The sequence below is a fragment of the Erpetoichthys calabaricus genome, chromosome 13 (genome assembly GCF_900747795.2).
Source record: "Erpetoichthys calabaricus chromosome 13, fErpCal1.3, whole genome shotgun sequence".
NCBI classification, from domain to species: Eukaryota; Metazoa; Chordata; class Cladistia; order Polypteriformes; family Polypteridae; genus Erpetoichthys; species Erpetoichthys calabaricus.
The window spans coordinates 102,180,163-102,200,116 of NC_041406.2; the positions used below are offsets into that span (position 1 = coordinate 102,180,163).

The 19,954-nt window shown below is 37.2% G+C and overlaps 2 protein-coding genes across 4 annotated transcripts in view; one reads left to right on the forward strand and one right to left on the reverse strand.

Moving 5' to 3' along the window:
- LOC114642217 (IQ motif and ankyrin repeat domain-containing protein 1) overlaps positions 1-5,032 on the forward strand; it is a 74,689-nt gene extending 69,657 nt beyond the window's left edge. The window contains exons 14-15 of the mRNA XM_051935951.1: positions 219-347; positions 4,864-5,032. Of these exons, the coding sequence (XP_051791911.1) occupies positions 219-347; positions 4,864-5,032 (298 nt within the window). The remainder of the gene's footprint in view (positions 1-218; positions 348-4,863) is intronic.
- A 907-nt stretch (positions 5,033-5,939) lies between these two features.
- Positions 5,940-19,954, reverse strand: part of LOC114642219 (uncharacterized) — a 66,504-nt gene continuing 52,489 nt past the window's right edge. For all 3 annotated transcript variants that reach the window (XM_051935952.1, XM_028791198.2, XM_028791197.2), the window contains 5 exons: positions 15,308-15,493; positions 13,655-13,750; positions 13,407-13,482; positions 13,082-13,223; positions 5,940-6,621 (listed from right to left, as the gene is read on the reverse strand). In XM_051935952.1, the coding sequence (XP_051791912.1) occupies positions 6,392-6,621; positions 13,082-13,223; positions 13,407-13,482; positions 13,655-13,750; positions 15,308-15,493 (730 nt within the window). In that variant the 3' untranslated portion in view covers positions 5,940-6,391. The remainder of the gene's footprint in view (positions 6,622-13,081; positions 13,224-13,406; positions 13,483-13,654; positions 13,751-15,307; positions 15,494-19,954) is intronic.

Genomic DNA, 19,954 nt, shown 5'->3' on the forward strand with positions numbered 1-19,954 from the left:
CAGGAATGACTTTGCCCACCCCTGGTCTATGTTTATATACATCTTTTTTTTTTAGTTTTATGAGCTTCAATCCATTCAGTCTAATGTATATAACATCAAAATCCACAAATGCTCAACTTTTCAGAAATTATACCTGTGTAGTATTCATGAGTGCCTAAACAACAAATATTGTGTCAAATTCTTGTCTATTTTACACTTTGCTTTTTTCTTTTAATTAGGTTTGGCAAACCCCTGGTCATCAACATGATGGATGTCAATGCTTTTGGGTCAGTGGAGAATCAGTTTAACATGATAGAGAGTGGGCTGATGGAGCAGCTATTAACAAAACAAATCCTCCAGAATGAGAGGTACCACTGACCTTTTGTCTGATTTTTATTTTGTACATATACCATGAATTGTCTTTCTGTCTAAAGGAGTACTCCACTCAAACATGACAATTTTTTTTACTGTTCCTATCCCATTGTTGTTTCTTCTGATGGCCAAGAAATATATTTAATCTCATGTTTTTACAGTATTTTGAAAGGAAATAATGAATATTCCTGATTCAATGGGCATCAATAGGGACCACCACTAAACAACAGCGAGTAATACAAAACATTAATGAAAAAAGTCTTAAATTACTTAATTATGTCTGGCATCCAGTTGTATGCTCACCTTGTCACAAACATTTATTTTGGATAAAATTTTGGTAAACAACTTTTGGAAAACCCACTCAAGCAAGAAAGAGAAGTGCTTTCAAACAGAAGACCTGTCTCTACCCTCATTCATTGTACATTAAGCCACAGTGCCGTATTTCTGCACCACTGAATTGACCCTCAGCTTGTTGAAGCACCTTGAGATGCACACATACTGTATGGTGCACATACTTTCCACCTGATATTTTTACTGCCGTTCCATTACTTCACATTTTTAATTATACTCTCACCATGCTCTCCAATGTTGATATGATGTAAGGTGCCCTGTTAGCCAATAAATGAGCAGCTACTGGGCAGGATGTCTGACCAATGAATGAGGTGTAGAGGCAGGTCTTGTCTTCAGTGCTTGAGCACACTCCATGTTTATTCATGGGAACAATAAACGGTTTATCTAACAATAAACTGTGTGTGTCTGGGTTGGTGTGCATTTATGCAACACAACAAGCAACTGGAATTTTTTTATGGACGTTTTGATATAGTTTGCTGTTGTTGGCCCTCAATAAATAAAGCCCAATGTGTCAGGAATTGTATCTTGTCTTCTTCATGAAAACACAAAAATAAAAATTTTTTCTCAGCCAGCACTACAAACAGCATAGAATAAGTAAAAAATAAAAAAAAAAATGAATGGAGTTGTTCAGGCCTGCCCTTTGTCACCAATTCTGTTCATAACTTTTATGGACAGAATTTCTAGGCGCGGCCAGGGCGTTGATGGGGTCCGGTTTGGTGGACTCAGGATTGGGTCACTGCTTTTTGCAGATGATGTTGTCCTGTTTGCTTCATCAGGCCGTGATCTTCAGCTCTCTCTGGATCGGTTCACAGCTGAGTGTGAAGCGGCTGGGATGGGAATCAGCACCTCCAAATTCGAGACCATGGTCCTCAGCCAGAAAAGGGTGGAGTGCCCTCTCAGGGTTGGGAGCGAGATCCTGCCCCAATTGGAGGAGTTCAAATATTTCGGGATCTTGTTCACGAGTGAGGTAAGAATGGAGCGTGAGATCGACAGGCGGATCGGTGCAGCATCCGCAGTAATGCAGGCTCTGCATCAGTCTGTCGTGGTGAAAAAGGAGCTGAGCCATAAGGCAAACCTCTCAATTTACCAGTCGATCTATGTTCCTACCCTCACCTATGGTCATGAGCTATGGGTAGTGACCAAAAGAACGAGATCGCGAATACAAGCGGCTGAAATGAGTTTCCTCCGCAGGGTGTCTGGGCTCTCCCTTAAAGATAGGGTGAGAAGCTCAGTCATCCGGGAGGGGCTCAGAGTAGAGCCGCTGCTCCTCCGCATCGAGAGGAGTCAGATGAGGTGGCTCGGGCATCTGATCAGGATGCCTCCTGGACGCCTCCCTGGTGAGGTGTTCCGGGCACGTCTAACCGGGAGGAGGCCCAGGGGAAGACCCAGGACACTCTGGAGGGACTATGTCTCTCAGCTGGCCTGGGAACGCCTTGGGATTCCCCTGGAAGAGCTGGAAGAAGTGGTCGGGGAGAGGGAAGTCTGGGCATCTCTGCTCAAGCTGCTGCCCCCGCGACCCGACCTCGGATAAGCGGAAGAGAATGGATGGATGGATGGAATGGATGGGTGAATGGAGTTGTCCTTTCAGACTTGTGGAAGTTATTGAGTAGCTGTGTTGGCTTAGTTTGAAAGAGTAACTAAAGTTTTATCTCAGCTGTAAAGCCAATACACCTGGAGCACATACACAGTCACAAGCAGACTGAGGGACAAAGACCCTCTGCAAAGCATATCATCTTCTATTCTCTGAAAAGCAACATCACAAGAATTAAGAGCCTAAATCAGAAATAATGCAGGTAAAGCAGAACATCACCCTGGAGGAACACCAGTCCACTGCGGGGCACATTAATACACACACACACAAAAAAACATGCATGTTTATAAATACCAGCTTTTGATGTCTGAACGTCTGATAATACCCACAAAGCCATTGAGAGGACATGTGAACTCCACACTGACAGTCACTGTGCAGGGTTTGATCAATGTACATTGGAGCTGCAGTGCCCCATGACACCATCATCATTCTCAAATTACAAAGAAGCTAATGAAAAATAATTCAACACTTAATTATTATACAAGTACCACTAATTTACTCAAGATACTGCCTAAGCAGCATACTGGCTTGTGCTGCTACCTCATAGTTTCACAGACCTGGGGTTTTTGAGTCCCAGCATTATCCACTGGGTGGCATTTACACATTTTTTTCCAGTACCAGAAATTTGCATGTAGGAAAATGTTTGATCAAAATGTGCCCAGTGGACTGTCATACTACCCAAAGTTCTTTTTGATCATACACCTGATGTTTCCAGGAAGGGTTCCCTAACACTGTAATAAAATGGGTGGATTTGGAAAATGGCAGGGTGGAATGCATAGCATACTTTTAAACGCCTGACTGTTAAGCCAATGTCCTACTACATGACTTCTAGTTGGAGGGGATGTGAATGATTGAGGGATAAGTAAGATCCACCACTCTCGCACCTTAAAATGAACACACACATCATGTATGAGTGATGCCCAACTGCCAGTGCTCTCTAGTATTCTACATAGGATCCCATCCACAAAAGTATGCATGAGTGGTACCTAAAATAAATGTCACTTCTCAGTACTTCACATAGGGCCACTGTCTCTGGCTCTAGCAACATTGGGTGTCCCTGAGTCACATGAAGGCTCACACACCTTTTGGTTATATGCCACTTACTAACAGTATCTTGTGTGATCTCTCAGCCCTGATAAACCCTTCAGCGATGAGCAGATGGCAATCACCACCTACACCAGCCACCCAGATATTAGGTTTATTACTTCTGTCACACCAGATATAAACACAAAGTAGAGAAACGTAAAAGCAACGTGGCATTTATTAAAGTATAATAATTCTAACAGAAGAAAATATAGTAGATAGTAAAGTCTGGAAATATACATTCTCTTAGAAAACTTACTGAAAAACCAGGAATGCCAAAGGTTGAGGTTTTCTTGGGTGGCTCTTTGATACATAAGTGATGCATAAGTTACGTTCAGCAACGTCCAGATGAAATGCTTTCTTACTGTCTCTGCCATCACTTCCTAGGTCATTGTTCTCTTTGGTCCTTCTGATGAGCCGTATTTATGTTAAAATCGCACATGTGACTCCAGAACACACAACATTACACACATATGATTGGCTAGCTGTACTTGTGGTGGAGGGCTCTGCCAAAATGTTTTGATTCTGTACTGTATGCATCTGTACAATCTCTCATGGTCTCTGTTCTTTTTACCATTAAGTGATAAATGTGATAAATCTTGTCTAACCATTTTCACTAAAAGCACTTGGATAACAAAACAGATGCGTTAAGGTTATAAATTACTGGTACATTACAGAAAGAATGTACAAATGTATTTCGGTCATAAAGTATTAGTCCGCAAGAGAGGATACTTTTAATGTATGGTAAATTGCCTCACGTGTCCTGTATAGTCCTTTGTGAATTAGTTCCTTTATAGTATATCAGGGTTCGTTTGATCGAAATTAAATAAAACTTAAAATAAACAGTCAGCAGTTTCAAAAATGACAGTTTTATTCTCCAGGACAGGATGTCAAACTTGACAACGGCAGTTGCTTATCTTGTGACTAGAATCACAGGGTATATAAAAATTATACAATTCTGTGATTACTTTCCAGCAGTTTCACATTTACAAATCAACAACAAAATGGAACTGTGATGTCTTCAAAAGACTGATAAAAATTAACAATTTTAAGAAAAACCTTCAGAATAATATTAAAATAGAGATGTTCCTAAAACTTGATTACAGTACCCCCAAAAGATCTTCCAAAAAATGGAGTAAGGTACAGCTTGTAGTACTTAGTCGTCAAAATGAAAGATTTTGGTCTGATTGGTATGTTGTATGACTAGCACAAATAGTACGTGTGTACACGTCAAGTCAGAGTCCCAACAGAATCTGTGGAAATTCCTCAAACTTGGTGTCCTTAAAGTCCCCCAAGTCCCCTAACTAACCCAACATAGCTACAGAAATTTAGCTGGAAGGTATTTGCAAAATCACTCCAATGAATAAAGTCAAATTGAATGAAGACTCGCCTAAATAGACTACTGGTGCATGCAGGTGCCAATTTTTGTCAACAGGATACTTTTTAAAAATGACATATTTTCTGTCTTTTCCCTTTATTTTACATAGGTACTTATCTTTGATCCGGCCTTCTGATGGTCCTCTCTATTTGAAAACAGAGTTCAGGGCAGCAAGGACAGACAAATTCAAGCTTTTCTTTGTGACAAAACTCAAAACTCTTCAAGAGACTCTGACTGCTCTCTGTCCCATTGAGGTTGTCAATTCCAGAAAAACATAACCAATTACTGAAAATTAATTGAATAATTAAAAATTACTGAGCAAGCAGAACACAAAATGAGAAACAGTTACTTGTAAATTTTCTCAGCTTTATTAAAAAAATAAACCTCTACAAAGTATTGTGTTTTTGTTTCTAATACAAAATTAAGAATATTTGGAGTTAAAAATGTTTTGATATATAATAAAGAGATATAAAATAGAGATATCCATCTGCAATAAGACCATTAAGATATATTATTAAAAAGTTTATACATAGTCAATTTTTTGATCAAGTGAAAAGAAATGAACTTTAGTAAAACAGCCAAAATTTATAGCTGTTTTATTGAAAGTTAATCTCTGCTTTTCTACCTTTGTAAAGAACTAACATTTAAGTCCATCCACATTCTAAAAAGAGGGTTATATGAAAGCCTATGTGGGCAGCCATGGGTGCAAGGCAGAAGCCAGCCTAAGAGAAAGCCTTCTGACTCTAGGAGACCACCCATGTAAACACAGCACTCAAACGGACAGAAGGCACCAAGGCTTCCTGGGTAGGGATCAAACAATGTCTTAAGTGAGTGCTGTAACACACTACTGCTACTCATTTACATCACCTTGCCATCTGCAGACTATAAAATATTTTGTAAAACCTCTGAAAAATGTACTGAATGGAGTAAACAAAAAAAATCCCTCTCTACTTAAGATAAAACCATCTACAAAACAAGAAAACATTTCCTGCTAAAGGCAAATGAAGTGAGCAACAGTTAATACCATATCCTGCAGAGATTCATATGCTGTATGTTGCTTAACAAGAATTAGCTTTTTTGCATCCAAATATGTCTAATTAAATGTTAAAGAGGAGTATATTCTCTTACTATTTTACTGATAAAGAAAATGTTACAGGTTTTTAAAGAAGGCTCTTTACTCAAGGCTTGCCAATTGTTCAAATTTCATTGATAGACCTCCTGCCAAATTACCACAACATGGCAGTTGGAAGGTAATTAATTGACTCTTGTAGAAAAGTAAAAACGTATATTTTGAAAAATGGCCAAGTATTGATAATAACTGGCAAGCCAATTTTCCCTTTAAAACAGTGAAATGGATTTTCTAGATTAGAACTCTGATAAGCTTTTGCTTGAGGTTTTCCAATAAAAGGTTTCTAAAAACATATCTAGTTCAGGACTCTGAGGAGACAGTACCTATCTCAGTAGCCTTGAGCACAAAGTGGGAAGCAACTCTGGATAAGGTACCATTACTTCCTGGCACACATTTACTCATCCTGGACTATTTCAGAGCTGCTGGTTCCTGCCTTGCTTCTGAAATGGCACTGGTGGCCTGTTAACAGTTCAAAAAACATGAGTTGAGAAACTTTATCTGTAATCCATTACCCTTGCTTGAGATATTCAGCTATAACACCATCTACAGTTTCAAAAGCTTGGAGAAATTCCAGATCTTCGCAACTATACCGCCTGTACCAATGTAGATAAGCCCCAGCTTTAAACATCTCTTGAGCACGTTCATTCACTTGTTGAAGAAAGTCTACCACGCTGCTGTGATTAGAGCACACGGTGAGCGAGTGGGAGGATGGACCAGCATTGACAACATCTTGTGGATCTGAAATAAGAACAGAAAACGATTCTTAGTAGCACTTCAGTGTAACTCTGCCATTTCGAAACTTGGGTGACAAAGGGTTCTATTTACATTATTTTTTTAAGAACATATGACAAGTAGTAATTTTCCAGATACAAAATAAAGCCATCAACAGTTTCAGAATTAATTCTCTTTCCTTGTACATTTCACTTTTACTTATGCAAATCTTTGAGCATTTAGGCCTTACCTCAGATGTGTCAATAAATATGCATGAAAAGTGAACTTTAATTATTAAAGCTATAAGGTAGGGACATGTGCACCAAGGGATCAAAAGATTTATGACAATGATTAAATACAGAGGAGAAATCTGAGAGGACATCTTTTGAGACAAAGAAGTGGGCCCATGATATAAAGGACCAAAACAAACTGAAATTATTAAAGAAAATGAGGCACAGCAACAGAAATAACCCAAACCAGCCAGCAGTTGGTGATTTATAGACTTGTGTATTAAGAGGTGGTAGAGATGAAGGGCACAGGAACACCAACCATACCACACAAGAGGAGAAACCACAGACACCAGGTGACTCACATTTAGGACAGTCCAGCAGGTAAACTAACAAAAACAACAATCTGTCATAAATTCTGATTTTCAGAGGACAATAAGTTACGTTTTTTTCCTTCCATATACGTTACCTCCACAAGTATTGGAACACAGTATAACATTCTCAAAACACACATATTCCAATAAAAAAAAATCTTAAAAGAACAAGCTAAATGCATAAAAGTTTGTTGAAGATTTATGAAAGTTGTGTAAAAAACTGTATAACCAATAATGTTTGTTTAGCTGCAGCTTATTAAAGCTGCACTGATTATTAACATTTACTGTGCTGTAAAAAGAATTTTGCCCCATCCGTGTTTATGGATTATTACATACTTTTCACAGGGAACTTTGAGATCTTTTCATTGGTTGTAAATTTATACCGTACAGGAAAGAGTCTTAGGGGGGAAAAAGAAAGACAACAGTGTTTGGTATGCAATATAACTGGATGTGAACAATTTGCTACCCCCTAGTAAATATTGATCTGTTTTGAATACGTTGGATAAAATGAGTACTGTGTTAGTATGGGCTGCCCAAAATTTTGATTGTTTTCATTAGAGATATTACAGTGAAGTTATTAACACACTTGTTCCAAAGGCACACCGTTTACTATTAACTTTATCCTGAAGTTTTAAGGAGTTTCTATTACCAGGTCTACAAGGTCATGTTTGAAACTCTAGTGTTCCATCAACACACTGTCGGACCAAAGTTCTGCAAAAAGAAACACAAAGTAATCTTCATCGGAATGAAAAAAAAAGTTGAGAGATAAGTACATTGGAAATTTTCTGGCAAAACCTGAAAGAAGCAGTTTATGCACAAAAAATCCACAAATGCAACTGATTTTACAAGGGATGATAGGGGGCTAAATTCCCCTGCAGCACCATGGGAGTCTCAATTGTGACCAGTAAAGCATTTAAAGGTGATATAAGCAATTATTGAGATCAAAGAAGCAATGACTTTTTACATGGGGAAATGTGTGCTACTTAACTGTTGTAATAAATTTGTCATTCCACTCTTGTCCCTTTATATAATAATATGTTTTAATTGAACATCTAGCTAGATGTTTTTTAAGCAAGTTGAGGCTCCATATTGCATGATCAGCATGGCTTTTGTATATTTAAAATTTTATTAAAGGAAGAACATTATTTCAGTAATAAAGCAGTTTTAATATTATGTTACCATAGACTTTAATATGTGGAATGCTTGTTTATTTTTGAATGCTAGTTTTAACTTTATTTGTTGATATTAGCATTTGTTATATTTTCTAATTTTACAATACAGGAATGATAATAAAGGATGTTTGCTGAAACTTGTTGGAAGAATCCTTTAACTATGTGTTCAACTCATCAAACACAAAATAGTCCGGTTAATTCATAAAAATAAGTAGTTATTTAAAAACCTGGGCCAAGTAAGGACAAATGCTTTTTTCCATTGCAGTTTTTTGATTCAACTGCCTTTGTCCACAATATGTAAAAATTACAAGTGTGCATAGTACGGTGTTCTCCATACTTTTACAGACTGAGCCTAATAGGTGAAGTTGCTTTCTCAGTACTGCATAGTGGTGGAGAAGGTCCTGGCAACTTTGTGGGCTTCCTGTCTCATCAGCTACAATCAGACATTACTTTTGACCAGTTTTAATTATAAATCACACAAGCTGCATTTTAAGGCATGAAAAACCATGCTTTTCAGATTACATAACTATACACTTAAGCCATATGATCCTAAACAGATTTTTCTGACTGTTTTCAATTCGTTTTTGCAAAGGTGACTCAGTTTCTGCAAACAGTGACCCCTTTCACAATGAAAGCTATATTAAACTGCCACAATAAAGTAAACTAAAAACTTTCCAGGTCACCACAATTTTCTTGTATTTGGTCCTATTGTGATATGATATATAGAACAGGTAATCTACCTGAAGCTAAGCATGTCGGCCAGGCCAGTACTTAGACGACAGACCAGCCAGGAAAAGCTTGGGTTGCTGCTGGAAGAGTTCTTGGTGAGGCCATCAGGGTGCTTACCCTGTGGTCCGAGTGTGGATCCCAGTGCAGTGACAAGGACATTGTGCTGTAAAAACAGTGCTGTCCTTCAGATCAGATGTAAAATCGAGGTCCTGACTGTCTGTAGTCATAAAAGAGATTCCTGGACATCTTTTGAAGATAGATAGATAGATAGATAGATACTTTATTAATCCCAGGGGGAAATTCAGAGAGTAGGGTACTTCAAAATGACCAGGCTAAATTGCCCACCATGGCCTGGTCATTCTGGCACCCTAATCATCCCTTATTGGCTAACTATTTCTTACATCCCTTCATCACCTAATAGTTAATGCATGGTGAGCAAACTGGCACATAAATGGCTGCCACTGCATCATCCATTTGGAGGCTGCACATAGGTGGTGGTTGAAGTGCTCACCACTCTCTGTGTAAAGCGTTTTGTGTAGTGAGAAAGACGATATATAAATGAAAATTATTATTATTGATCTTTTTGACATTCCTTTTAAGTAATGCATACACCTAAAATTGAAATCCATTCTCCACCAAGGTTATTATAGTTAACAAAAACTAAAATCAAAACTGAAACTATTATTAAAAAAACATTTTCATTAACTGAAATAAAATAATTAACAAAACCAAAATGAAAAACTAAAACTAAATGAAACTATTAACGTAGCTGGAAAGACTAACTGAAATAAAATAATAATTTACTAAAATAATTTTAGTTTCCGTTTTTGAATGAATATTCTTGCTGTTAGTTTTTAACCCTTATAACTTTTAACTCTAAAACTGAAAGTCATCCACCACGAGCTGCCCGCACATATTCATCCAGTGAATGGCGGCTGGTGAAGGAGGCTGGGTGTTCACACAGCATTTGCAGTGACAGAGCAAGCTGAATATGCGTGTAAAGCCCGTGGAATAGAAAACGATTTACGTGCCGCCTTTCTTTGTACTTGCTGTTTATCAAGATGTAATTCAAACGCCTGAAACTGGAATGTGGTGGTCAACAAATCCTTTACCGTATGGACAGAAAAATCACGAGTGAGTAACGTTTCAGTTTATTTCTCAAGTGCCTGCTTTTTGTTGACAGTAATTCACCTGCCACTTCACACACCAAGTATAGAGAAAGTATAGTAATCATGAAAAAAATTCGACCTTGAAATTTTGATGAATCTTGACGTTTTACACCTCCCTGAGTCAGAAAATACCGTTTTTTGGAATTATATATATATATATATATATATATATATATATATATATATATATATATATATATGGTTGAAATAGTTTACTGTCAAATAAACTATTTCAACCATTCTATGATCTGCTCCTCACAAACTGAGGGCACCGTGGCGGATGTTAGCAGATTGCTGGCCAACCACAAGCGTTACCTGGTAGGTAACCACCCATACAATCAGATTGTGACACAGACTACGAATGCCGTGAATATATATATATATATATATATATATATATATATATATATATATATATATATATATATATATATATATATATATATATATATATGTGTATGTATAAACACAATAACTCAAAAACTCAACTAGATAGATGGATGAAATTTGGCATGTGATCATTACACCAAAATTGTAGATTAATTTTTTTACTTTTGGGCCAAATCCATCAACCGGAAATGGTACTTTACCTGAACACATACTCAATTTCTTTTTTTTTTTATTCATGTAGCTGCAGAGTCCGATTTAACTTTACTTTTATAATAATTGTTCAATACATTATTAATTTGATTTAATTAGTTGTTGATGGTTCTTTAATGTACATAATATAATCATTGTCTTGTAGTTTATTCCTCAAATATCCATCCCCATATCCGAGTACACGAGAAAGTCTAGGGGACACCACTCCTGATTTTTGAAAACAAAACGGCACTGATCAAGAGATTGACTAGGTCATCATACAAGATCAGCATATTGTTTCTGACCTATCACTTTTGCTTTAAAAACATCATTTAACAACGAAGAGATACAAACTTTGTAAAATTCCTGAGTTGGCAATGTCTCTACTGAACTACAGGCAGGTAGGCAAAGAGAGTTTGCCAAGCAATGAAAAGCTAAACATACTAGTGTGTTTTGTATTTATGCTATATTTATTAATTTATCTTTTTAAATTAATATTAATCATTCTTAATACCAGATATTGCGAAAATTATCCAATAGCAGAATTATGTTTTAAAATATCTGTCCCCATTTTTTCAATGTTTCTCTCTCTCTGTCTCTCTCTCTCTAAAATAGATAGTTGAAATTATCTTATTCTTTTTTTCTTAACATCAGTCATATCATACATATTGCATACCAGGGATTTTTCCTGTCTTGCATCCAAACCTACTCGGGTAGGCTCCAGGTTTTCTGTGATCCTGCTCTGGATTAACATTTTTAGATAATGTATATATTGGTCCTAATCTCAGATGCGGTCTCTGTCATTTTGTGTCTGTCCGAACTCTTATTACCTGCTCTTGCTCTGCTCAAAATGGGTTAACTATTCTTATGCATGGGCTATTCAAGTCTCACTGTCCATAACCTTGACACTACAAGCTTGTTTTTCTTTGTTTACCTCAATACAGCTAGGTGGGGTCTGCAAACTGATTCAAGCCTAAGAGCCCTGTTCTTCCTAAGCCCCTGTGATTTTCATGATCACACCTGTCAGAACACAGTAGATTCTGTTTTCTGATTTTTGATATTTTCAGGCCTGCGGGTGGCAAAATTTTGTCTATAAATTGTTTGTGCCTGAGATGGAATCAGAGATTAATATGGCTGGTAGAAAATAACAAAGCCCAGTATTTGAGATTTTTGAATGCAATATTGAAGGCATTCATTATAAGCACATTGTCGTTGGAGCAGGATATGTTGTATGCTGTAGACATGAGTTAAAAACCCTCACACCTTAAAATTCACCTAAAATTCATTAGAAATTGGCCCATTCTGAGCAATAAAAGGAAAAGAAAAAAAGTGCCAACAGTCAGCGCTGATTTGTTTAGCACACATGACATAAAAAATATTTAAAAATTATACAATTTTGTAAAATTGTTCATATTCAGTACCTGGTTCTGATTATGCTTGTGTTATCAGACAAAAACAAAACCAAATAGTAAACTGTGTCGTGTAGTGTAGTAAGCTTCCACTAACATTAAACTCATATCCAAACCCGTTAAGTGTGCAGTTCTGTCTCATTGTGACACAAAAACTAAACTCCATAGTAGCTCTTTAACTGTGCCATAATTACCAAAATTGAAACTAATATATATAAAAATAAAATAGAAATGTCTTTGTAAAATAAAAACTAAATTAAAACTAAAAATACATGATGAAGGAAAACTAAAACTAAACTGAATTTCTAAGTAAGGTCAGAAATAATATAGAAATAAAAACTCCACCACTATTTATCTTTCTTTGATAAAAACTGTCATTTTTCTTTTTAACAATGCGCTTCAAGCAACAAATGTAAAAACTGCTTTTCTTAAGTTGCTTTTCATAACTGTGCATTGTTTCTCATCACAGATAATCAGTTAGTGACATAAGGCCAGGCATTCTTATTTTAATTAAGTTCTTAGAGTTGTGAGTTTTAGCCTTAAAGATTATAATACTGAAAAATGCCTGAGTGAAACAAATAGTAGGTCATCAGAACCATGACTTTATCTGTTATAAAGGTCCAAGAACTCAACAGTTTAAATTTATTTTCTTTGCCTTCACTGTTATTTGCTTTAAGGATGTCATCACAGTATACCCAAAGTGACTAAGCTACACATTTAACCTAGAATTACAACCACTGTCCAGGAACAGCCACTACTCAGTGAAACTCTGAATTCTTTTTCTGTTTCTGGCTTGTCTATGTTCCCTAGTAAACTAAACACACAAACCTGTCCAGTAGTCAATAGGGAAAGGGTTCCAGCTAGGGCAGTGATGACCCTGTTTTAACTTTTGTAGAACATGATTTAGGTTATGCTGGAAAGAGCCACTTTGGTCCCCTCGTGCAACGGCAAGAACTGCTGTGCTGCAATACTGATTGGACAGAAAAGTTAAGAAGGCAAACTATAATAATTTGCATGATTTTATAAAATAAAAATCAAACACTGCATACACACATAGCAATACCAGGACAAATCAAAAAGGGGATAAAATTGGTTAAAATGTGTTACAATAACTGTAGCTATGTACAACACAGCAGTGCAAGTGAAAGGATACAGATGTTCCAGATGAAGAATGACGTGGTACAGCTTTCAGAGTTGAGGATGCAAGACTTTCCCATGGAATAACACCTCTGTAAAGCATATAACAGTAGCAACACATAAACGGGGAAAACAATTCAAAATTCAGGATTCGTTGTTTAAAACACTTGGTCTCTGGAAGTATCTTTTTGCTGTTTAAATGTTTCGAATGGAGGAGACTTTGTCCTTCAGTGGCACACACAACAAAACTGTGTAAAAATTTACCTAGTAGAGGCTTGGCTACTCTGCAAGAATTTGGCAGCAGGGACTGGACATACAGATCTTATAAGCTCCCAGGGTTCCAAACCAAGGCTGATTCCACTATGGAAAGAAAGACACAAAAATAGGCCTAAAATTCAATCACTCTAGCTAAACATCATAACACTATATAATGGAGAAAAAATATGGATAGAAAAGAGTCTCTGGAACCACTTAATGTTTTCATGGTGTAGATTTTTTGTAATTAAGACAGGCCAAAATTCTGGTTAGCCTTTATGACATTTATTTTGTTATTTGCCTAAGTCTGGATCAAATCTAAGGTCAACTTAGTTTCACTATTTGTAAAATTTAAAAAACAAAAATAATGCAGAAATAATAAAAAAAAATTATCAAAATAATGCAGAAATACTATTCAGGTTATTTAGCTAAAGCTTTTACAAAGCTGTTATCCAATGTGTCTTAGAAATCACAGATGGAAAGGAACTCTTGTAGCAACCTTGCTACCCAGAATAAGGACTAGGAGGCAAAAACATTCAAAAATAGTTTTGCTTAATAAACATGAAAACAAAGAGGTGTATAAAGGTAAAATGAAAAGTAGCAAATAAACACCAAAGCAACTTAACCTCCAACCTCTCAGGTCCTGTCTATATAGCAATTTACCATTTTATGGTGGTTCATTCCCTTGCCTAAATCAAACAAATCACAAAAAACACTCCCATAATTCACCTACCTTATTGCATCATGGCTTGCCTTCCTCTTTGTCTTCCAGTAAACTCTGGCATCAGCTCACACTACCTGACCTTAGCCTAAATGAACCTCTAAGCTTGGGAAAATTTGAAAATCTTTCACAGGGTCACATACGTCCAAGTCCTTGAATCACTTCTGGGTCCAACCAGTCTTTTTTTTTGATATGAGGACACCAGGCTATATTTCAATCTAGTAGCCCCTAGCTTTCATATATGCTTGGGACTTGCATCATCTTAAAAGAACCATGTCTTGAAAGTAGACTATACTGACACTCTTCAAGGTGCCGCCTAATCTCGCACTAGTCTGGATTCATTTGCTGAGCTTTATTAACCAAAGGGTCTTTTATCCTCATTACAAACAACCAAAGCTTCAGTCTCTCAACCTCTGTCTCCGTCATCCTGTCTCTTTCTCTAGATAAGGACAGCCAGGTTATTTGACATAATGTGGGGTTTACTGCCTTCTAGCATCTTGGTGGAATATTGTATGCATTCTCTCAGACTCTCTCTCACTTTGGCTTATGTCCCTTTCAAAAGATCTCACAAAGTTATAGCTTTTCCTACTCCAGAGGCACATTTCCCTAGTCTTTACTATTTTTGCTATAATACAACATTCTTAAAATTTGCTTTGTTTGTACATCCATATAGAAAGTAATTTTTAGAAACTTGAATCAAGGATGAACATGTTCTTGTTGAAAAAGAAGAAGGCTCTTGGATGTGGGTTCAAATCCTGATACTGACACTGTGTGTCCATGAGAAAGTCATGTCACTTGCCTGTGCTCCAGTTCAAAAAACAAAAGAAATGTAACCACAGCACCTCAAATGTTGCAAGATACATTGGAAAAAGGAATCAGCCAAATAATAAGCAAAATGAAAACACTGCAATTATGATTTCAGGTGAAAGTACTCATTTTACCTGGCAGTCCTCAGGCTTCTAACAGGATATAGCAGGCCAGCCAGACAGGAAGCTATGTGTGTATTCATTACTGACATGGAAGCCTGTGGCTGATGACTAGTGGAAATGGCTCCTCCTCGATTCAGTGGAGAAAGCACCTGATTCATCACTTGGTCATTGCAGACCAAAAGGATACCATCTGCACTCCTGCAGGTAAACACAAAGGACATCACTCATATCACTTTATGATTTACATGTGGAATATAGAAGCTCAACTGTTATTAAAATTATATATTAAAAATAGAAAGGTTATCTGCACTGCGGTGGGTTGGCACCCTGCCCGGGATTGGTTCCTGCCTTGTGCCCTGTGTTGGCTGGGATTGGCTCCAGCAGACCCCCGTGACCCAGTGTTCGGATTCAGCGGGTTGGAAAATGGATGGATGGAGGTTATCTGCAAAGTGGTTAGCACTACTGTCTCAAAGATGTAGTATTCTGGGTTTAAATCTCAAGTCCTGTCATTGTCTGAAAAGTCTTAATTGCCATATATGTGTGTGTGCGTGTGTGTAAAAACAAGTCCTGTAATGTTGTGTGTCCTCCTCCAAGGCTAGTCCTTGCTTTGCACTCAACATTGCTAGAGTAGGCTCCAGCCTCCCATGATCTTGAATCGGATTAAATAGGTTTAATTACTTTAGGTTATAAATGAACGATAGAAAAGAGACACAATATACCTGTAGTCAAAAATTATATTATTAATCAGTGTCCGATAAACCAAAAATATCTCACATTGGAAAGTGACAACAAACAAACCATCTTATATACAGTACACTATCCGTTCATTCATTTATTTTCTGAAACTGCTTAGTCGGTTAGAGGGTTGCAGGGACCCAAATTCTATCTCAGCAACAAGGTACATGGCAGGAATCAAGCTATATGATATGCTAGTCCGTCAAGCTGCACACTCAATACTTAGTCACACCAGGCTAGCCTCCATCACCAATTAACCTCAACAGCTTCGCAAACCGGAAGGAAACCCATAAAAACAAGAGATGAATGAAACTCCTTGGCCACAATTCAAACATAGCTCTGTGGAACTGTGAGGCATCTTTACTTAACTTGTCCATAGCTTAAATACAATTAATAAAAACATGTCTATTATTGTTAATTTATCTGTCCATCCACTTATTGTCAAGTTTGGTTAGTAATTGGTTAAAGGGACTAGAACATACCCTGGCAGCATCTTGCACAAAACAGGAACCAACCCTGGACCTCTCATATTTGCCTATATTCTCTTAGATCAATTAAGAGTAGCGTATTGACCTAATCTGTATGTCTTTGAAGTGTGGGAGGACAACTGGGCTATATAGAGAAAAAGCAACACAGACTACATGTGGAAGGCATGCAAGCTCCACACAGAGATTGACCAGTCCAGGATTATAACCCAGTTTCTTAACGCTGTGAAACACCAGAGGCCTCAATCATAATGCCATGCGTAGAACTCGGACTAAAATATGGCATTCGGACAAAAGTGGAAATGTGCATATGCACAAAAAAATTCAGATGCACAAAACTGTGCATAAGCCATCTTCCACACACTTCAGCTTCATAAATCCTGGCCAGCGTGAAAAGTAATGCACATGTGCGCGTCTGCTATCCCACCCCTACTCCTCCCAGAATTTTGCATATTTTAATATACAAATCAATATAAACATCACCTTCCCCGTTCAATGTTTGGTTAAAAGACAATGGCAAAAGCACATGAAAAAACTGAATTTCGGTAAATGCGAAGTGGAGGCAAGGAAAAATGTACTATTTGTTGGCTTAAGCAGTGGTATAAACAAGAAGAGGATGATCAAGTGATACAGAATGGCGGAGAAACTTGGAAGTTCAAGTTCAGAAAGTCACACAGTGTCTGAAATAAAAAAAGAAGGGGTCAGATATCAAAGTTGCCGTAAAAAGGCGAGTCGTAGCCCACCATCTGAGTGTCATATGGAAGCGTATTAGGGTACAAAGAAAAGAAAAAAAATAGGGACACAGTGAAAAAAAAGGTTGAAATGTCCACTTTTGTCTTGTAGTTTATTTTATCATTAAAGTAGAACGTCTTAAACTTAATCTTAAAATCAATTTTAAATTTACTAGAATTTCTCAGATCCCATTGTAACTGTAGTAGCATGTTAAATGCTGTGTGTTGTATGTGTTCTTCTATGTACTCTATGTGTGTGAATCACTACATGCTTCTTAGATGGGCTTTCTCTTACGCCAACAGGACACAGAATACATTACTTTCATGATATTACAGCTCTCTGAACAATTTAAATACTAAGATGTATACTTGATATAATTTTCATGATGAAAGGAATTAAAGCATGTATTAAACATGAGGACACGGTGGCGCAGTGGTGGCGATGAGCTGGCGCCCTGTCCAGAGATTGTTCTTGCCTCCAACAAGATGCTTGCTGTGACGTGAGCAACCCTTGATGAAATAATTTCATGCAGCAGTACAGTCTCTTTCAAGAGTGCCAACCCCCAATTCCTGTCCTTCCTTTTCTTTCTCCACATAACCAATCATCACACAATAATTTCTTTAATAAATGTCAAGCCATCTGTAAGCTTAGAATGCAGATTCTTGAAAAGTTTTAAGGAACACTGAAATGTCTTCGTAGTGCATGTTTAATTATTAGATCCATTTATCCATCCAGTTCCAGCAAGCATACAGTGCGAGGAAGGACCAGTTCCTGGATGGGGCGCCAGCTCATTGTTACCGCTGTGCCACCAAGCCCACACGTTTAATTATTAACAGTATACATTTTTTAAATGAAGTTAAAAATTGATCTGTATGATGTAATATATATACTTTAATGCATTTCATCTTAAAAATGATATCAAGACCTCCAAGAAGATAGCTCTTGGAAATTTAAATCAACTTAAAAGCCAGTCATCATCATCTGTAAATACACACTCTCTTCAATTGAATAGAATTGAATTCCTTTATTGTTATTATATGGTACAATGAGATCCAATATGCAAACCCTCCATAAACTTATTTTCCTATTAAAAAAAAAGTATGAAAGCATAAGAACAATATACAGTACATGTACATATAGTGCAGATAGTGCAAATGGTTCATAAAGTGGCTCAGGTTCTACAATATTACAATTGTAGTACAAGTTTACAGTGAGGTAATTGTAATTCTAAGTACAAACAGTTCTACTGGGAGCACTTGATGGACTGATTGAGTGCGTTTATAGCTCTTGGGATGAAACTGAACCTCAAGGTTCGTGCAGGAAACGGTCTGAAGCGTTTGCCGAACGAGAAATGTTCAAATAGACTGTGTGCATGGCTGAGGCAGTGTGTGCTATAAATGTTCACCAGGGTAGATACTGTATCCCAATAATCCTCTGCACTCTCGACACAGCCCACCGTAGAGCTTTCCGATCAGCTGCTGTACAGCTGTGATTCCACGCTCACGTGGTGCACCAAGAGTAACAACGATAAAGAAGCTATTGTATTTGGAATAGTTGGGTCATTCCGTGGACCATTATATTGTTACAGGTTGATTACAATCAGATGATTTAAATTTATAAATGATATGCAGTTAATTTCAGTGTAGTTGATAAATGTCCGGGTCTGGGATATGAATCTAGAAAAGTATGGGAAGCCACACAGGAACAGTAGCACTGCTTTGACGCTGGGTGCTGCCAGTTTGCAAAACCGAGTGGAAACCTACATACGCACAGGGTAAGGCTGGTGTAAGAATGTGCGTGGCTTTACAACAAGTTTAGTTTTTATAGTTTTTTATATTGAAGTGAGAATGGAAATGGGCGTACGCAATATTTCTGTGTTTATGCGCCATTTATACATGAGGTGTATCACCATTTTGACACCCTCCATTAATTTACATCTTAGAGAAATCTCATACTATACTACAGCATTACTTTAATCTTTATAAAGGGCACCTATTTAAATTTGTTTCAAACTAAGCCTCCTTCTAACTCGTGTAGAAGTTTATGATATCCTGCTGAATTGTAACAATGAAAACAACTGTTTGTGACCTGATGTATAAACCACATCATGTGTACCAGAGGATATAATGAAACAATTCATTTATAGGCTACATTTATATACTAATTTTTAACATGAGACGGGCTCTTTTTCCAAGACTGCATTTCAGTCTTCTCACTCTATCTGAAATGGCTCTCACTGTCTGTTTCTAAGTTCTCTGTTTACATTTCCAAAATGTAATGTTCTGGCAATGCACTCAGGTCATCTCTCTATTATAATAAAAAAATCCTGGGACGAGGTGTAACTTTTTCAGAGAGATACTTTCATGTCCCGCGAGACGAGACTTTGTACCAAGAGATTTAACCACGCCCGGGGCCGGAAATAAAAGTCAAAGAGTAGATGACAAAGTAGAACATCGTAAAGAATTCAAAAACGATACACATGCAGAGCAGGTTAGACATAATGAAAGTACTAAAATTCGAAAGTCTCGAAAAATGATAGTAAATATCGCATTAGCACAAATAAACAGAAATTATTACTCAGTGAAATAACGGAACAGTGAAAAGAGATTGAATATATTGTTTGGATTTAAACTTTAAGTTAGAGACTTGTAGATCGTCTAATTCGTGTTGCCATCAGGGAAAAGTAGTGTTTCTTCCCAATAAAGAG